At 41.6% G+C, this 19020-nt stretch overlaps 1 protein-coding gene across 1 annotated transcript in view; it reads right to left on the reverse strand.

The window, feature by feature from the left end:
• Positions 1–18321, reverse strand: part of Metap1 (methionyl aminopeptidase 1) — a 32395-nt gene extending 14074 nt beyond the window's left edge. Inside the window, exons 1-6 of the mRNA XM_021196246.2 lie at positions 18144–18321; positions 12132–12183; positions 9760–9872; positions 7841–7901; positions 3744–3835; positions 2607–2690 (exon numbers count right to left, since the gene is read on the reverse strand). Coding sequence (XP_021051905.1) covers positions 2607–2690; positions 3744–3835; positions 7841–7901; positions 9760–9872; positions 12132–12183; positions 18144–18257 — 516 coding nt within the window. The 5' untranslated portion in view covers positions 18258–18321. The remainder of the gene's footprint in view (positions 1–2606; positions 2691–3743; positions 3836–7840; positions 7902–9759; positions 9873–12131; positions 12184–18143) is intronic.
• Positions 18322–19020: the final 699 nt, after the last annotated feature.

Here is a 19020-nt window from a genome sequence, read left to right on the forward strand (position 1 = left end):
GAGCACCCGACTGCTCTTCCAAAGGTCCAGAGTTCAAATCCCAGCAACCACATGGTGGCTCATAACCTCCGTAACAAGATTTGACGCCCTCTCCTGGAATGTCTGAAGACAGCTACAGTGTACTTATACATATAATAAATAAATAAAATCTTTAAAAAAAAAAAAAAAAGATCTAATATTATCTCCTACTTGAGAATACTGATAGGTGTATAGTTATAAGTATGTATGTGCATGTGTTTGTGCATGAATTAAACGCACGCACACACACGTACTCACACGCCATGTTGCTGCCCCAGGCTTTCTTTAGATCTTACAGGCCAAGAAACTGGGACTATAGGCATATGATGAGAGCACGCCTAGCTGGCAGACAGTATCTTTCTCAGTGTCTAGAAGGCTATATGTCAATTAAATACACTGTATGCAAACCAGTCCTCTGGTTTTCATGCAAAAGAGAATCAAATTGACATAATACAAATATATACAAATGTCATATGAAGATTCCACTCTAACAGCTTCTGCTTGTGAAACATTTTCAGAAAAAAATAACACATTCTAACAGGCGCTTTCAACAGCCTCTTATATTAAGGCCACTACATCCACACAAAGAGAAAATGAGTATGTATGTAATTAAGAAATGGCAAAGTACCCACTGCAACTTCTGCTATCGTTACATCCCGTGGACTTAGGAAACAGCTGCTTGAGTCTTCCCACGGCAGCCGTCAGAGTGCTCTAAGTTCTGTGTCCTTCTACTGTGGGGTTCAGTCTAGAAACGTTCTAACGGCTAGCTGTACAAAGTACTAATTGTGGAATAGTCCATCATTCTACTAGCAATTCCACTACTTCTAGAAATCTTTAAGTAGTTAGTCTACTTAAAGTTCTACCTTAAGTCTACCTGAAGTTCCCTCACCGAAAGCACCAGCAGCCCTTCGGTGCTTCCCTGATGTAGGAGTACTTCTGCAGTTATCGTATCACAGATTCCGTCCTCTGTAAGTCACATGACCTGGGATAATTATAAAGTGGAGGTGACAGTAGCACCTACTTCCGGATGCTGGAGACATCAAATGACTAAATGTGAAGGTACCTGACCCACACACGAAGTGCTCAAAATGCCAACTTGTGATATATTATTATATACAGCACCCAAATCAAAATCCACCTCAGGCCAGCGAAACAGCGGATTCAGGAGGCAGAGGCATGTGTGAACAGCCTGACAGCCTGAGGTCCATCCTCGGGATCCCATGTAGGGCGGAACTTTCTAGAGTTTTTTCTGACCTACCCTACACATATCAATCTCCCACCCACACAAACCAAACAATGTAATAAATTCCAAACTGTCAAAAAAAAAACCCTCCAGCAACATTTTCAATTTTTAGAATGCTTTTAAAAGCGCAAGTCATATGGTCAAATTCTTTCAGGAAAGCTGTCCCCATTTACAATACCATCATCATCGAAGTAGCATGGAAATGTCAGTTTCATCCTTACCCTTACTTCATACATTGGACGGATAAAGAGATCTTTAGAACCCAGTGTTTAAACTACTTAACACTTTTCTATGAACTTAGACATAGGATGGATGCACTAGTCCACATCTTAAAGACTCTAATCTTTATTTAAAAAAAAAAAAAAACTGTGTCATATATACAAATATTTATCTGATCTATTTATTGCCTTGTTAGTGAGATTTTTTAAGATATCTATTTTGGTTTGAATAAACATTATAGGCTTATTTGAATGCGTGGACACCAGAGTTGGAATTGTGGAGGATGAGGTCTGGCCTTGTTGGAGGAAGTGTGTCATTGGCATCCTATCTCTCTCTCTCCCTCTTCCTTCCCCTCATCACAATGAGAATGGACTAACCCTCTACAACTATAAGCATGACCAGATTAAATGCTCGCTTTGTGACAGCTGCTGTGGTCGCACCATCTCTTCACAGCAAGAGAGCACTGACTAAGACTGGATTCTTCTAACTCATCTGTTCATTGCCTTTTTTCTGTGTGTATGAAAGGAATATTTATTTCTAGTCAAGTTTCTGCAGCTTATTTTGTATTTCAGAACACCTGGCATAGTAGTATAGTTTGTTGGAAACACTGGTTAGTCACTTCTACAAAAGCTGAATTAAAAGGCTGGGGTTTCAGAATAAGCTATGTTAAGTGCCCTCTCAGATCTCAGCATCTCAGACACCGTCCTGCCTAAATCCTCTGTGGAGGACTTGATACCTCAACTCCTGGCTGGCAATCACAATCTATAGATACTCCAGTCCTTGCCCAGTGCAATGTTTGCACAGAAGCCACACACATCCTCCCATATACTTTAAACCATCACTGTGATCACTTACACTAAGTACTCCCAATTTGCTAACAGTAGCAAGGAATAAAGAATACAAACACGTCCTTACAAACTCAAAAGTTATTTTTTTCCCAAAGATTTTCAACTGCAATTGTCAGAATGTATTTACCAATATAAAAGCTATAGAAATGCTAAACATATTTGAAACAATGCAAAAATAAGCTTTTAAATTAGTTTAAAAGTTATTTGGGGCATTATAAAATGAAGTTTAAATAATCTAATAATCTGAAGCTTCTGAAATAAGAAAGTAAAGTTCTTACTAAGTGTACAGCGTGGTCGATTTCTTCAGTAGTTACACCCGCTTTAATCATCCCAGCAGCAATGTCCAAAACTTCTCTGGCAAGCTGGAAAGGAAAACTAAGTACACTCAAGATGAAATCAAACAGAACCTATACACTGTACTGTCCTTGATTTTGTGAAAAAACAATCAAATGAAATAATCTGATATCATTTTGTATGCAATATTAAATGTTAGAAATATATAAATGTAAAAACAAATTTATATAAAAGTTAGGATAAACAGACTTCCTAATAAACTTATGAAGATTGATATCTTAAATCAACTGACGTCTAATCTGACATTTCTAAAATGGGGAGCATGAAGGGAAACAGTGATTTCCTCAGAAAAATCAAGGCAAGTGAAAAAATATAAAATTCTCCAAATAATTAGCATTAAATCACTTCTCAAAGACTACACAAATGCCCCAAGTCAACATCTAAGACTTTTCTTCTTTAGAAAAAATATACGCACGTGATTCCAGCTACCTAGCCCGGCCACCCCTCCAGACTCCACAGTATCTCCTAAGACTTTAGTCTAACCTGTGGGAGCCTTGCACTCTGTCCTGTGCTACAACATTTGTAATTACAGAATGATAAGTATCATAAAACGTTCACTCTTTAAAAATAATGCTGCAAAAAAAACAAAAACAAAAAAACAAAAAAGCCAGGAGTCATGGTGGTGCTTGCCTTTGATCCCAGCACTCAGGAGGCAGAGGCAGGTTAGATCTGAGTTCAAGGCCAGCCTGGGCTACACAGTGAGTTCTAAAATAGCTGGGACTACAGAGAGAGACCCTTCAAAATACAACAAATAAAATAATAATAGTAGTAGTAATAACAATAATAATAATGCTGCCAGTGGAGGGCAGAATAAAGCCATGCTCATCCTTCAATCTTTTCAGTTCAGTAAATGTTTATGCAAACAAATACCAAGTTGATCAAAGAAAATGACTACAGATGACCTGCTGTTAGCTTTATTTTAAAATAGATTATTTAAATATAAAAAGATGTTTTGAAAGTGAGAAGGGATGGGTTGTAAGAGTTTACAATGTGAACAAATCACAGACTCCCCATCTGTGCTCTTAACCCTGCCCTACCCGTGAGGAAAAAGTAACTCTTACCCTACACACAAGTCGCATCCCTTCTACGTCTTCAGAGGAGAGTAACTTAATCTGAGAGGTACCTTTAAGAGCCTGTTCAGATTCAGACATTCCTGGAATGGAAAATGAGTGAGTAACACCGCAACACACAGAAGAGTACAATTCAGCAGCACATTATTCACTGACTCTCCTATGCACAGTACTAGTTTACATGGGGTGCTGGGGGCATAGTAGTTTATTTTCTTAATATTTCCAACACAAAAAGGAAATAAAAGAAATTATAAAGAAAAAAATGTCTAAAAGTTCCTCTAGGAATCACTGACTGTCTACAGAGCACTTACTACACGCAGGCAGTAAGTACATGGCTGGACTCACTAACTAACTACCGCGTTTGACAAGCACAGCACAGGGCACTGATTTCGTGGCCTGTTTTCACGATGCCTTTACATACCAACAACTAATCAACTATAGTGACGCTGTAAAACCAGAACCAATCAATGCCACTCAAACTACTCAAAATCCTAAGGATTTTTTGCTTTTTTTTTTTTTCTTTTAGTTTCATGTGCACAGATATTCTACATGCGTGCCTGATGGTCTTGGAGACCACAAGAGGGCATCTGGTTCCCTGGAACTTAGAGGAGGTTGTAAGCTATCAGGGGGGTGCTAGGAATTGAACCTGGGTCCTCTAGAAGAACAGCAGTGCTCTCTTAACCAAGGAACCATCTCTCCAACCTATCTTATGACTTTTAGTAGGCTGTAACACACATTTGAAAGGTGAAGAAGGAATACAAAGTATCAGATTCTATATTATACAGCCCCAGGTAAATACTGCTGTGAAATATCTGATTACTGTTCTCATGCACAGAGATCAGGTCATAAAACCCAGTTCTCACTCAGGTTATAATAAAAATTTGGGAGATACTGCCCAAATAATCTTCATTAATGAAATTAGTCTAAACTAATTAAGTTTTATATAAACTTAAAAGAAACAGTCGGGCTGGTGAGATGGCTCAGTGGGTAAGAGCACCCAACTGCTCTTCCGAAGGTCTGGAGTTCAAATCCCAGCAACCACATGGTGGCTCACAACCATCCGTAACGAGATCTGATGCCCTTTTCTGGAGTGTCTGAAGACAGCTACAGTATACTTGCATATAATAAATAAATAAATCTTTAAAAAAAAAAAAAAAAAGAAAGAAAAAGAAAAAGAAGAAAAAGAAAAAGAAACAGTCAACACAGCAATTATTTCAAAATCTTGGCACGGAGGGGTGTGTAACAAATCAATCCTGTTTGCATTCTCTGAAATAGAAAACGCACATACAAATATTTCTGCAGTGTTTTCTGTATGTGCCCCAGTGTGTGCTGGCGCGTGAAGGCCAGGGAGAGGACGGCATCCCTGAAGCAGAAGTCACAGGGCTGAAAGAGCTGCTAACCACTCGGCTGGCTCCCCAGCCCCATTCACATCAAAGGATAGGGCTACTAATTCAATATTAGAAAATGAATGACTATCCAGAATGATAACCCTCATAACATGGACATCTTAAAGTATAACCATCAAATCAAGATGAGCACCACAGAATGATCATTGTGTAGCACAATGCTATTCTGGCTGAACTAGAAAGAAAAAAAAACAAAACTTAAAGGAAAAGATAAAAGCTTCATCGATTTCAGATAGTACATAGCCCAAGAAGAAAAGAAGCATCTGGTGTACGGATGAAAATGATTATTTTTCAAGTTAGCCGTTAAGATGTCAAAAGCAGTAACTTTACCAGAATACAAACAAGCTAAAACCCACTAAAATACCCAGAACAAATATAAAAATAAGAGCTTCAAAAAGGAACTGTGAAAATGCCACTGTAATACACAAAAGGTTAATAAAACAGAAAGCATACCCTATTCTTGAACAAAACACAAGATATCAATTCTTCCAAAATTAATCTATATTATTAATTAATTAAAAATGCCAACAAAATATTTTTAGAAATCAAGACAAGCTTATTATAAACTTAATACAGTAAAAAAAAAAAAAAATACACTACTCAGGAAAATTCTGAAAAAAGGCAAAGATGACAGGAACAAGGCACAGACATATGAACACATTTCCAACGGCCAAGTTTGGCCATGGCACATAATTAGTCAAACACCAACCAAAGACATGTAAGAATTAAATACAATAATACAAGGCACATTTACTACACACACAAACGCTGAAAGTATGTCATTATATAATGACAAAATAGTGTTCAGCTGAGGAGAAAACATTTCTATCATATAAATCATTGTTAATGTATAATGAATATTTTAGAAATTGGGAGGTCTAGTAGTCTAATGAAAAAAGAAGATACAAATATGAACAGACACTCAAAAGGATAGGAAATATGACTTTTAATACATGAAAAGCTGTTAAACCTTATAACTCAAAGATGCAAGCTACAAAAATATATATAATGTTTCAACTTTCAGGTTTATAAAGACAAACTTGACAGCAAACAATGTGGAGACAAAGGGAGAGAAGCCAATTCTCCTGTTTGCTTTTCTCAACTGGACCACTGTATGTCACCCTTACACAGGGACCGTGCTGGTCCTCACAGAATCATTCCAATTTCAGTATATGTTCTATCAGAGAAGTGCGCTCACGTTTTTCATGAGAGTAATAACTGGCAAAATCTCTGAAATTTCTAGAATCTCAAAATAAAAAATAGAAAATAGAATAAAATAGAATAATAGAAAACAGAAAATAGAAACTACAATCAAATTCACAGAAGCAAAACCCTGCAAATAATCTAATGTAACCACTCATTAGTAGGGGCCTAGTTGATAATTATGATACACCCACACAATGAAATTAAAATTACAGAACCAAAGAATTTACATGAACTCATATGGAATACATCCAAGGCAATAGATTCACAATAAAAGAAAACTAGACTGTAAAAGGGATATGTGGTGTGTTCACTCTGCATTTAACCAGCGCTGGACCTGATGTGTATTCACAGCAGCTAAGGCGTGCTCTTAAAGCAGCTACCTCTACGGAGCAGGACTTCTTAATGCAGAGCACTATTCTATTAAAGTTATATATATTTTTAAAATATAAGTTATTACTATATTCAAAAGAGAATAATAAAATTACAAATATCCACATTATTCTATCATTCCTATTGCCTTTTTCTTATATTTATCTACAATGAATTTAACAAAATTTTGAGATTACATATATAGAAATATAATACCATCCGTGAGTCTAAAGAGCCAGGCAGCTCACTAAACTCTACACAGGCGCACTATGTGCACACGGTGACACAGACATGTAATCCCACACGCAGGAGGCTGAGACAGAAGGGGACTACATGTGAGGTCAGCCTGGACGAGATAGTAAGATCAGCTCATGTCAAGACCAAAAATTTGTAAATGTTTTAAATTTTAAAATAAACAAATAAATCAAGTCAAACTGCTGATATTCAACCATTTCTCATTTTTGACATGCAAAATCAGTTAGCCCCTAGTCCAACCTAAATACTGTACAAGTCCAAAGGTCAGAGACTAAGTCCACTGACCTGGGTAGCAAGTTACTCATCTTCTCTGCATGTCTCACTAATATTATCTATAAAATAGAGAAGACAACAGAACCTACCTCAGAAATGTTGAAAGTATTAAATGGAGTAACACGTGCAAAGAACTTAGCACGGTGCCTGACACATAGTTAAGCAAAAATAAATATCAGTTACGATTAAGGAATTCTCACCGTCGCGCTCACCACAGCTACCGTTACACCACCATTACTAGTCTCTCTCATACTGCCACAGCCCAAAGGTCTTTAGTACAGCATTCACTCAGGCCTTCATAATCTACTTTTGCCTTAATTTAGCTAAGAGCAAAAAAAAAAAACTAAACCTACCCCTCCCATCTGGCAGCTCATTTAACACAAAATATAGTATTTTTTTAATGTAGTCTTTAATAGCCACATAAACACTGTTTTCAGAACTGGATATATTCCTAGTGAGGAAAAAATCTTTACCTTAAATGTTCTAATGTGGCTTTAAAAAAAGAGACAATGTTTACATTCTATGTCCTGGCCACGATAATCAAGCCCACAGTGTGGAGATGGGTCAAGCAGGACTTACCTAAGGGATGGTCAGCATAGTCCGGCCTCTGAATGTAACTGGGCACGGGCCGTGTGGGCATCTAAAAACAATAGTGAAGTAAGGTCAACACCTGTTAACTAACAACGAAAAGAAGACTGGGAAGACAACTCAAGAGCTCCAGTCAAAGCTTTTCATAGTTAGTTTTGGCTGACATGTTGGCATCATAACATTCATCTCGCTCACTGAGAGTAAGTTTATTTTCTAGCCTCAGTGGCACATATGTTTGAGAAAGAAGGAGAGTGGTCCAGGCTGTCCACGCTTTAAGATTAGACCCAAGGCTGGAGAGACAGATGGACAGACAGACGGACGGACGGACGGACGGCTCAGTGTCTAGGAGTCAGCTCTTTCAGAGAACCTAAGGTCAATTCTCAGCATGCTCATCAGGTGGCTGACAACCACCCAGAATTCCAACTCCAGAGAGACCGACCCAACACACCTCTGAGCTCTCCTGATCCACGAACTCATGTGCTCATACCCGCACAGAGATATAAACACGTAATAATGTAAGTATTAGAAGCAGTAAATCTTAGGAAAAAAAATTAAAAATCAGCAGCAGGGACCCTGTTGCTCCAAACTGGCAAGCTGGTAACAGTAAGAAAGAGGTGCCCCAGAGTATAGTAAGCAGCCCTAGAGGGAGAATCAGGACTTCCTTATGTATCTGGTAGTTGTCCAGATTTTATACTAAAGACATATTTAGGTTTGTTTTGTTTTGTTTTTTTAAGGTGCCAATCAAATATACAAGGATAGCAAATTTCAACAAGTGACTTCTCACATTAAAACTCTTATGTCCAGAGGATGTGGTTACACACGCCTTTAATCCCAGCGCTTGGGAAGCAGTGGCAGGTGAGTTTAAGGCCAGTCTGGTCTACACATAGCGAGTTCTAGAACTGCCAGGGCTATATGGAGAGACCTTGTCTCAAAACAATGACTCGCTCTTGAGTCCTATGAAGAAAGCAATCTGAACTGAAGGGAAAGCGTCATCTACTGGCTAGCTTTCCCAGCTCTGGAAGGGGCGAGGCAGGGGAAAGTAACCAACACCAACCCCGCTAGGAGCCCTTCCAGCTGGAGGAATGAGCAGCCTCACTCCATGCACCTACCTCAAAAGTGGCACAAATGCTTTGGGAGTACAGAATCTATTTATCATTGGTTTTAAGGCTTTCCCCAACCAGGCAGAGGTTGTGGACATCTGCAGCAAGACAGCATTTACTGTACCTGAGAGGCCTGTTGCACACAAGACCTGACAATAGCTGTGAGTGCAGGCACACAACTTGTGCAAGATCAAACCAGCCAAAACTGCAGTATGGTGGAGGAGGCCTCATGAAGTCCCAGCCCTGGCAGCTGCCACCTGATGTCTGTATGAATGAGTCCCTGACAATGTGCCTGTGCTCTGGTGAGCGGCCCACCCATGTCACACTGGCAGTACTAAGCGGACTCAGTCAGTTTTTTAAAGTTCATGAAGTTGTGAGATAAATGTAGTAGAGAAACAACGGAGGAGTTAGAGCTGAGCCTGATCAAACCACACTGTATTTATGCATGAAGTTCTCAAACAACTAAAAAGAACTTTTGAGTCCTACAGAAAGGGATACGAGTGGTAACTAAGCCATTATACTTAGGTTACGATGGGTCATATTAAAAAATTGTAGAAAAGCAATAGCATACACTATTTTTCTATAAAATTAATAAAGTTTTAGTCTTTACATCTAAAAACATTCCACTTCTTCCACAACTGCCAACCATCCCTACTAGCTCCTAGATGATACGGCCCGAGAGCTAGAACGTTCATTTCTTTCTGGAAGCAACCCTGTCCATGATTCACTACTGGAATAAAACTTATAAGCACCAATCTCAGAAAACTGGAAATTGTTTTACACAATGTTACAAGCTAATTACATACTCACCAGTGGATAGTGTGGTCTGAGTTTACCGGTGTACCGATAGCCTGCCCATGGGTCAGTGTTAACATCACCTTCTACAGTCCAGGAACATACTTCTCGCTTTGCCTTTTCATCTTCTGGAAGAAAGAGAGATGGACAGATGTGAAAAGAAGGAGAGAAAAGAATGCTTCAGACAGTAGGCTACTGAACAGCAGTTTACTTTAATTCTCACTTAGTGGAACAAAATCCAGCAAGCATCCAATCTAACCTGACAAAGCCTCAGATCTCACTGCCGGGGAAGAAGCACCCCCTAGACACACGCTGTACAGTCTCAAACAGAACAGCTTTCGGTGGTAAGGAAATGCTTTCTACAATGTCAATTCATACAAAGTTAATTTTAAGATATCGAATAGGAGCAAAACCTTCCCATCTGAAATAAGATTTAACAGCTGAATTCTATTCTCTTATTATTTAAACCACCCCAAAGCAAACTTACATAAAAAACAATTTAACCATTCCTTGGCTTTTAAGTGAAGGTTTTCAGTCAATATAAAACTATTTATGAACCCAGGACAAAAACAGACTCCATTCACTGTCACTAGATTCAAGTACTACTGAAAATTCTTCAAAATGACAACTGATGCGTGCTTTAGGTAGAGTTAGCATGAAGTGCTTTGTCTGAAACAGGAACCTCTGGGAATATGTCTTTTTAAATCTACATTAGAACAATCAAGATTTACTGAGCGCAGTGGTACAACTCTGTAATCCCAGCAGTTGAGAGACTAAGGCAGGAGGATCATTAAGTTCAAGTCATATTTGAACTTATATATCTCCAATACCTCACATGGTAGAAGAAAACCATATCCCCCTCCAAAATCTTGACTTCCTTCCACACATGCCACATGTAATGATAAATGCAATTCACAACAACAGACTCAAAGGTTCTTGCTTAGCCACACTCCCAGGGAGGAGGAAGGAGAAGGAGCCCTTTTACACCCAAAGTCCCTGCTGAGGAGCACGCCGGCCCTTCACAAGCACCATTATTTTCAAAGGAGAACTGAAAGCAGACCGCAGACAAATAACACAAAGCCATCAAGACAACAAGAGCTGAAACATAGCAAGTTCTTTCCTAACCTGTCCACAGAGCTCACTAGGAATTCACACCTCCAAGTCTAGGTAAGCTTTCATTTCGGGATCCATTCCATCTGAGCCCCAAAGGCTAGACAAGCACTAGACTCCTAATGATCCTGAGATGAGCTGAGGCTGGAGGCAAAACTCAGTAAACAGCTATGAAAGCAAAGGACATTGCACCATAGGTCCAGATAAGATACAGGCAGTGTGCCAAAGAGCATCAGACTTCATTCAATCTACGGCCCAAAATACATGACCTCCAAGGCATACACATCCACTCAAGGGAACAACCAAAAACAGTTAATCTCTTCCTTTACGCTCTGGTGAACTTCTGCTTACACTATGTCATAGACATCTCCTCCCCTGGATAACCCAGAACTCTCACTAAGCACAAATAATGCTTTTTACCACTATGAAAAATATATCTTTTTAGTATTTTTATTTCCTTTTCCTTCAAAGTTGGTTTGGCTAACCTCAGATACTTTGGTAAAGCAATCTAACATGTTATTAGACCAACTAACACCTAGAATCAGGCAGAGGAATACAATGCACCAAAATCATTAAGACAGAAAGTTCACACTTACACCAACTACCACACACTACCTGGCAAGCCTAATTCCATCAGATGGTACCACTTTATGCATAGCAAGTCCTTGTCAATCTCCAGGTAACCATGTCAGGCTGTCTCAGGGCAGCCACACTAATGACTAAATTTACAGGGTAAGGAAGGAGCTGATACAGAAAGACTATCCTGAATAAACATCACATTGGTGTGGCTGACCATAGCTAAGAAACAGTCATGTAAGATACCCCCAAAATAAACAGGGTATGGTGACACATGCTTATAATCCAGCACTTGTGAGGGACAAACAGGGAGGTCAGGAGTTTAAGATCATTATCAGCTACAGAGCAACAGAGATCTGGCCAAATAACATGAAATAGTACTGCATCCTCAGTCTACAACATGCATACATCTCTAGCAAAGACGAGAGAGCGCCAAAAGATTAGGGCACTACCAGGTACTAGACAAGCTAGATCCACCTGTCTTAGCAAAGATCTCATATATTCATATTAAACCCATGAAACAAGATTAAGCAGATCTAATTCACATATTTTATTACATATTATCAAAAAATAATAATTCCAGATGTCAGGCTCATTCTTTCAGAACACTCAAACACATACTTTCAGAAGTAAAGGGAGTCCTGACACTAAGACAAGGCTCCACTCAAGGCCAAGGGCATAGGGTACACAGTGCTACTTACTTGCTTTCTTATGTAGTAACTTGTGAGTGGCCCAGCTTCCTTTAAAGCATTCCTAAAAGAGCAAACAAGAAAATCCGTGTCAGGCCTTCCTCCATCAGAAACATTTTAAGGACTGTTACACAGAGGGAACAGTTATTGGTCAGGCAGTGGTACAGGTCTTTAATCCCACATCTCTGGAGGGACATGCAGGTGGGATCTACACCAGCCAGGACTACCTCGAAAATATAAAGATAAATACACAGACTAAAACACAAAGGTTTGTAATACAAATATTTAGAGAAGGCTTAATAAATGACATCAACTCATAGTATCAGTTCAGGAAGTAATCTAAGGCTAGGGTTTTAGTTCAGTGGTAGAGCATTTGCACAGAGTACATAGTGCTTTCAATACCTAATACGAGTATTCCTACCCCACCCCACCACTGCAGTGTTTGAACACTTACTCCCTAACTAACTATTATTATTATTTGGTAAGGTTGTAGAACCTTTAGGAATGAATCCTGTGGGATGAAGTAGGTCACTAGAGGCTAAACTTGAGATCTGATGTCTGGTCCCACATCCTGACTGCAGATACAATGTGACCAACCCACCCCATGCTTGGCCCACCAGCTTTAGTGACTATATGTCACTAAAATGGACAATATCCCTTCTTAAACTGTAAGCTTCGACTGGAGAGATGGCTCAGCCGTTAAGTGCACTTACTGGTCTTCCAGAGGTCCTGAGTTCAAATCCCAGCAACCACATGGTGGCTCACAACTATATGCAATGGGATCTGATGCCCTCTTTTGGTATGTCTGAAGACAGCTACAGTGTACTCATATAAGTGAAATAAATAAATCTCAAATAAATAAATAAATAAATAAATAAATAAATAAATAAATAAAGTAAAATAAAAAAGCTGTAAGCTAAAACAACCATTCCTCCTCTGTGCTTCTTCTGTCAGGAAGCTTTAAAAAAAGGTCTTACCAGCTGGGCGTGGTGGCGCACGCCTTTAATCCCAGCACTCGGGAGGCAGACAGGCAGATAGATCTCTCTGAGGTCGAGGCATGTGAGCCAATCCACCAAGGGCAGGAGCATCACCGAGCAGGGAAGGAAGTGCAGGCTGACAACCAGCTCGTCAGCATGCACATCTAGTGTGGACTGGTAATCTAGACGAAGGGCTTAGTGTTCAGTCATTGGGATTCTGAAAGAACGAGTTCTAAGAACTTGCCCAAAATATAAGTTGGGCATATGCCTGCAATTCCAGCATAAAAAGCTAGGCTAAGCTAGGAACCCTTAGGGAACATCCAGCTTGAACACAAATGAGAGTTATCTCAAAAAAAAAAAAAAAAAATTTTTTTTTAACCCAAATGTCCTAACCAATACTTATTCTCAAATATTTTTACTTCTTTCGGTCTGTTTTCAATACCTGAGGCTGGAGTCAGAGCAACTCATCAAGAGGTAAGAGCACTTGCTGATGTTGCAGAGGACCCTAGTTCGTTCCCAGCACCGACATGGGGACTCACAACCATCCTTAACCATCCAGGGGATCTGATGACCACTTCTGACCTCCAAGAATACCATGCACTCACACTGTACACAAACATACATGCAGATCCAACACTCTCACACATGATAAACAAATAAGGTGATAAGCATCTTGAAATCATTTACAGACACTAGGCTAGCTAGCTCCATGTTCTATAGTAACTACCCAACTTCCCAACTCTAAGGATGGTACCATCCACCCACAAGGACAGAGGCACAAAGACTCTGAAACCCAGGCATCAATGCAAATGCCCTCCCCTCCCACTGACTTTCTAAGTTCTGATGGCCACAAACAGTAGTGTATTATTTACTTCCTTCTCAGCGAATTACCTGGCTTAGGGCAAGACAATGAACAGACCAGAATTACCTGGCTAAATAACAGCAGTCAAGAAACTCACATTTTAGCTGGGCGAGATGGAATACGTCTTTAACCCCAGCACTTGGGGCCTGAGTTCCAGCCTGGTCTACAGAGTGTGTTCCAGAACAGCCAGGACTACACAGGAATTCTGCTTCAAAAAGCCCAAGAACAAAAAGAAAGAGAAGAGAAGAGAAGAGAAGAGAAGAGAAGAAAAGAGAAGAGAAGAGAAGAGAAGAGAAGAAGGAAAGGAGAAGGGAATGAAAGAAGGGGAGGGGAGGGGAGGAACTAAAATGTTAGTTCAGTCACAATCAACAGACACTTTATGTTGATTTTTATGTCATCCATCCTTTAAAAAGATAATTCAAGTGTAGAATCCCACTTTCTACAGCAGGCCACTCCTTTCATCCTTCACTTCATGAATTGAGCACATACTGACATAAGGAACTTCACAACAATGAAAAAACCTCAGCTCTATCTCAAAAAAAAAAAACAAAAACAAAAACAAAAAAAAAAAAACTTACAGGTGAAGAAAAAAAGGTATATACAACTGCTACTTATTTAGTAATACAAACATCACAACCTTCAGATAATGGGTCTTATTCCATTAAAGGAAGAAAATTTCTTAAAATGAAAACTCAGATAAAAATATTTTAATTTTTTATTAAAATTTTTTTTGTTTTTGTTTTGTTTTCTCGAGACAGGGTTTCTCTGTATAGCCCTGGTTGTCCTGGAACTCACTCTGTAGACCAGGCTGGCCTTGAACTCAGAAATCCACCTGCCTCTGCCTCCCAAATGCTGGGGATTAAAGACGTGCGTCACCACTGCCCGGCTATTAAAATTATTTTTATAGTTTACTTTTCTGGTTGATGCCCTACCTATTCATTTCACCTATCAAAACCATATGATAAGAATTCTTAGTGCTCCCATTTTCAAAAGATAACGCAAACCAGAAGTCACATACACAATGTCACACCACAGAGAAGCCGTTCTCCTTTTCAGACAGTTATTCATTCAAATGTGCTGACCACCGGATGCCTACAGAGTACAGTGACCGGGAAGGAACACTGGGCCATGAGGAGGATAGCTCACCTGATCGAGGGAGGACACTGCTTAACAGGTAACGTGACTGCAGGTCATTAACACGGCACACAAGTGTCACGTAACGTGACTGCAGGTCACTAACACGGCACACAAGTGTCACGATGCTGTAAAAAGGTAATCTGGTTTGGTTTGGTTCCAAAGACAAGATGGTCAGTATTAGGGAACTGAAGAGTGAGAGGAAGGGAAGAAACCTGCCCAGTGGTGAGGAAAAGCCTTAGGCTCAGCACCATGTAACCGTGTTTAGGAAAAGTTACAGTGACTCCATCAAGGTCTCTCCTGGGGCTGACAGAAGAGGTGTGATTCCAGAGGACAAGTAATATTTTGGGTAAGTAAAGAATATGGATACAGCCCGTGGCTACAGAAGGCAATCCACCTAGAGTGAGAAGAGCTGCTCTAACTGTGAAGTCAGAACACCTAGAGCAGTAAGAAACTCATTATTGAATACACATGACCCAACCATGGGAAAAGTGACTCGATACGAGGACCTAGTCTGGTTCTGTTTGAGCGGTTTGTCTATAAAGTGAGGAATTACAGTGGAGAAATGAACTACAACATCAGACTCAGTGACAAATTTTACAAACTAGCCATGGGAGGTGGTAACAGGAATGGAGAAAGACATCATGAGCTACTCTGGGTATATTTAATTACATGGATCACAGTAATACTAGTACACATGCAAACTCCAGCATAGACTACACTCATGGAGATCTTGGATGTTCTCCAACAAAGGCCACCTATGCTTGATGAACAGTATGCTTTTAAGCATTGATATGTTCCTCAATTTGTAACTACTGTCTTCCCCCTCTCTTTCCTCCCTCCAACCCTTCCCATAAACCTCCTTGCTCTTAATTTCATGGCCTCTATTACTTTGTAATTGTGTGTGTGTGTGTGTGTGTGTGTGTGTGTGTTTCTAAACATATAAATATGACCCTCAGTCCATATAACGATCCTAATGTGTATGTGATTTCTGAGCTGACCTCTTGGTACTGGATAATCAATTTGGGAGCTAATGTCATTAGACATTAATCCATGCATGCCGCCTAGTGGTTTTTAAGATTTCATTTCTATTTTATGTGTCTGGATGCTTTGCCTTCAAGTGTGCCTGTGCACTATGTGCCTGGTGCCTGAGAAGGTTGTGAGAACCACGTGGTGCTGGGAACTGAACTTTGGTCTCCTGGAAGAGCAGACAGTGTTCTTAACCACTGAGCCATCTCTCCAGTCCCTCCTAACCACTGAGCCATCTCTCCAGCCCCTCCTAACCACTGAGCCATCTCTCCAGCCCAGACATTTTTTGTTCGTTTTCTTTCTTTTTTTTGGAGATAAGAGTCTCATTATTTATATTTGGCAAGGGCTGGCCTTAAAACTCACTAAGTAAAGTGGGTTGGCCTAGTAGAGTTCTGTCAGCTTCTGCCTCCAAAGCACTGGGATTAAAGGTATATGCCACCACACCTAGTGCCTCTCAACTTTAAAAACCTGTATATATACTGTATACATTGATCTATTCAGATGGCATACAATTTTCTTCATAGCAAATTTTTGTTTTAAATCCAGATTCCACACAGAACTCAGTAAGTTAAACTGGAAAAGGTTAAAGCAACAAGAGGCCCTGCACCAGGTTGATAGCTCCAAGGCTATTTTCAGGTCAAGCAACTCATCTCTCTCCTCCAAGTGCAAAGCTTGGAAAGTGACGTCAGCAAGGTCAAGGGTCATACACTCTCTAAAAGCAAGACCATACAATAGTGAAGGTCTCTTGCAATCATTTACTACAATTGCTAAGGCTTTTAATCATAGGCTTTATCTTATTTTATCTTTCCATCTACTTTATCTTAGGAAATAGTTGGTTTTGCTATTTTCATATAACTATTCCCCCCACCCCCACCCCACCCCAGAGATAGGGTTTCTCTAAGGAACCCTGGCAGTCCTGGAACTTGCTTGTACACCAGGCTGACCTAGAATTGACAGATTTGCCTGCCTGGCTCCCAAGTGCTGCGATTAAAGGCATGTGTCACTACCACTGGTGACATAATTACTCTTCTTCAACTTTATCTAGATACCAGCATTAAATTGTACTGGAATCCTTTAAACAACAAAACGTCTTAAATGATAGGGCTACAGGGTCTTCCTTAATTTCATTGTCAGCACAATCTTGTACAATACAGAATGAAAGGTGTATCTTCATTCAGTCTGTATAGAGTAACACTGGAACTCGGGAACTTAGCATGCCAAGGTCTTTGGACTATTAACTCCCCTCTCCCAGGAACCTGTCAGTTTATTATCAAAGTACTTATATTCTTGTCCTCAACAAATTGTAACTAAGAGCCTAATAACCATCTACTACTTGCCTTGCCAGATTCTGAGTCTAGGAACACAACGGGACACAAATACTGTTCAATAAACACACACTTCTGTCAGGGCCCCACTCAGTGCTGGGTTTGCTCAGTTGCACAAAAACTACATCGGAGCCTTAAAGCACAACCCCTGAGGGGACTGTCCTTTCTACTCCAGGAACTTCAGTAACAGAAGTGACTCATCTCTTTACCTTACCGGTTCTCAAATTAATAATCTGCGATGCCAACGGAAAAGAATGAATTACACAAACCTCTCTCCACGCCTACACTCAAAGTTACTTAAATGTCAAAGCACGGTAGTAAAACACAAAAGAAGTGAGGCTGAAACCAGTTCTCCTCTACGGGAGACTGCGGCCACCCCCAGGCCCCCGGCAGGTCGCTCCGTCCAGGATTGCAGACACCGGACGGAGAGAAGCCCCGGGAGCGCGGCCAGCGGCGTCCAGACCCGACCCCGGCTCGGGCGGAGGTCATGGGCTACTGGTTCCGGCGCGTCCCTACCTGCGCACACACCTGGCCGCCCACGGGGCCGCGGAGGCCAGGCCCGAACCCGCCGCAGGTTAGCTTCCGCCCCCACGAGCGCCGGCGGCCGGCTCCCGAGGCCCGGGCCGCTCGGAGGCCCGAGCGGGAGGCGACAAGGCCCAGAGGCGGAGGACCGGAGGGGCGCGGGGTGGGCGGCTACCTGCGAGCAGAAGTACGAGCCCTGGATGCCCAGCTTGATGCAGGTGGGACACTGGAGCTTGGCCTCGCTGCTGCAGCCGTCCGTCTCGCACACCCGCGTCTCCACCGCCGCCATGCTGCCTGGCTGCCGGAGGAGGGAGGAACCGCCAAAGGGAGGGGAGAGGGACCCAGCCGGGGAGGAGCTCCGATCGCAGGCCTAGGCGGCGGACCGGGACGACCAGGGCCCGCCCCGACGCAGCGCGCCCCGCCCCCTCCGCGCACGCGCGGCCAGGGCCCCGCCCCTCAGCGCGCGCTCACCTGCTGCCCCGCCCCTCCCTCCGGTCCGGCCGACCTCCCCCCCCCCACACAGTGACAGCCCCGCCCTCACCGCGCACGCGTAGTGGCTCCCCGCCCGGCAGCCTCACGCCGCCTCCGCCTGCCCCGCCCCAAGGCTTGCGGTGGCGGCGACGCCACGTGGGGTCCGCGGAGACCCTACACCCCACTTCTGTCCTCTGGGCGCCTCCGGAGTGACGTCGGGACCCCGAGCGTGAAATTCTTGAGCCTTCAGTGTTTCATTCACTTACAGGTGGTTGGGAAGGGCGTGGATTCCTCTGCTTGGCTCGCCGGGAGCTTCTTGGAAAGTAATTCCCTTTTCTGAGTTCCGCTTCTCTCTGGAAAGAAATACGCTCATTCTTAAAAATATATCAATGGGCCGAGTTGGGACTGAAATCCGCCCTTCCTCATATCTTTCCACAGCCCGCTATTGGACTACATAGTGCTAGTAACTGCCAGATAGTTCAATACCGACGATTTTTTTAAAAAAAATATTATCTGATTTTATAGTTTGAGAGAATTCCACCAATCAAGAATTGAGGCGGGTTAACCGAGAAGTGGCACAT

This window comes from Mus pahari, chromosome 4, assembly GCF_900095145.1.
Source record: "Mus pahari chromosome 4, PAHARI_EIJ_v1.1, whole genome shotgun sequence".
Lineage (NCBI taxonomy): Eukaryota > Metazoa > Chordata > Mammalia > Rodentia > Muridae > Mus > Mus pahari.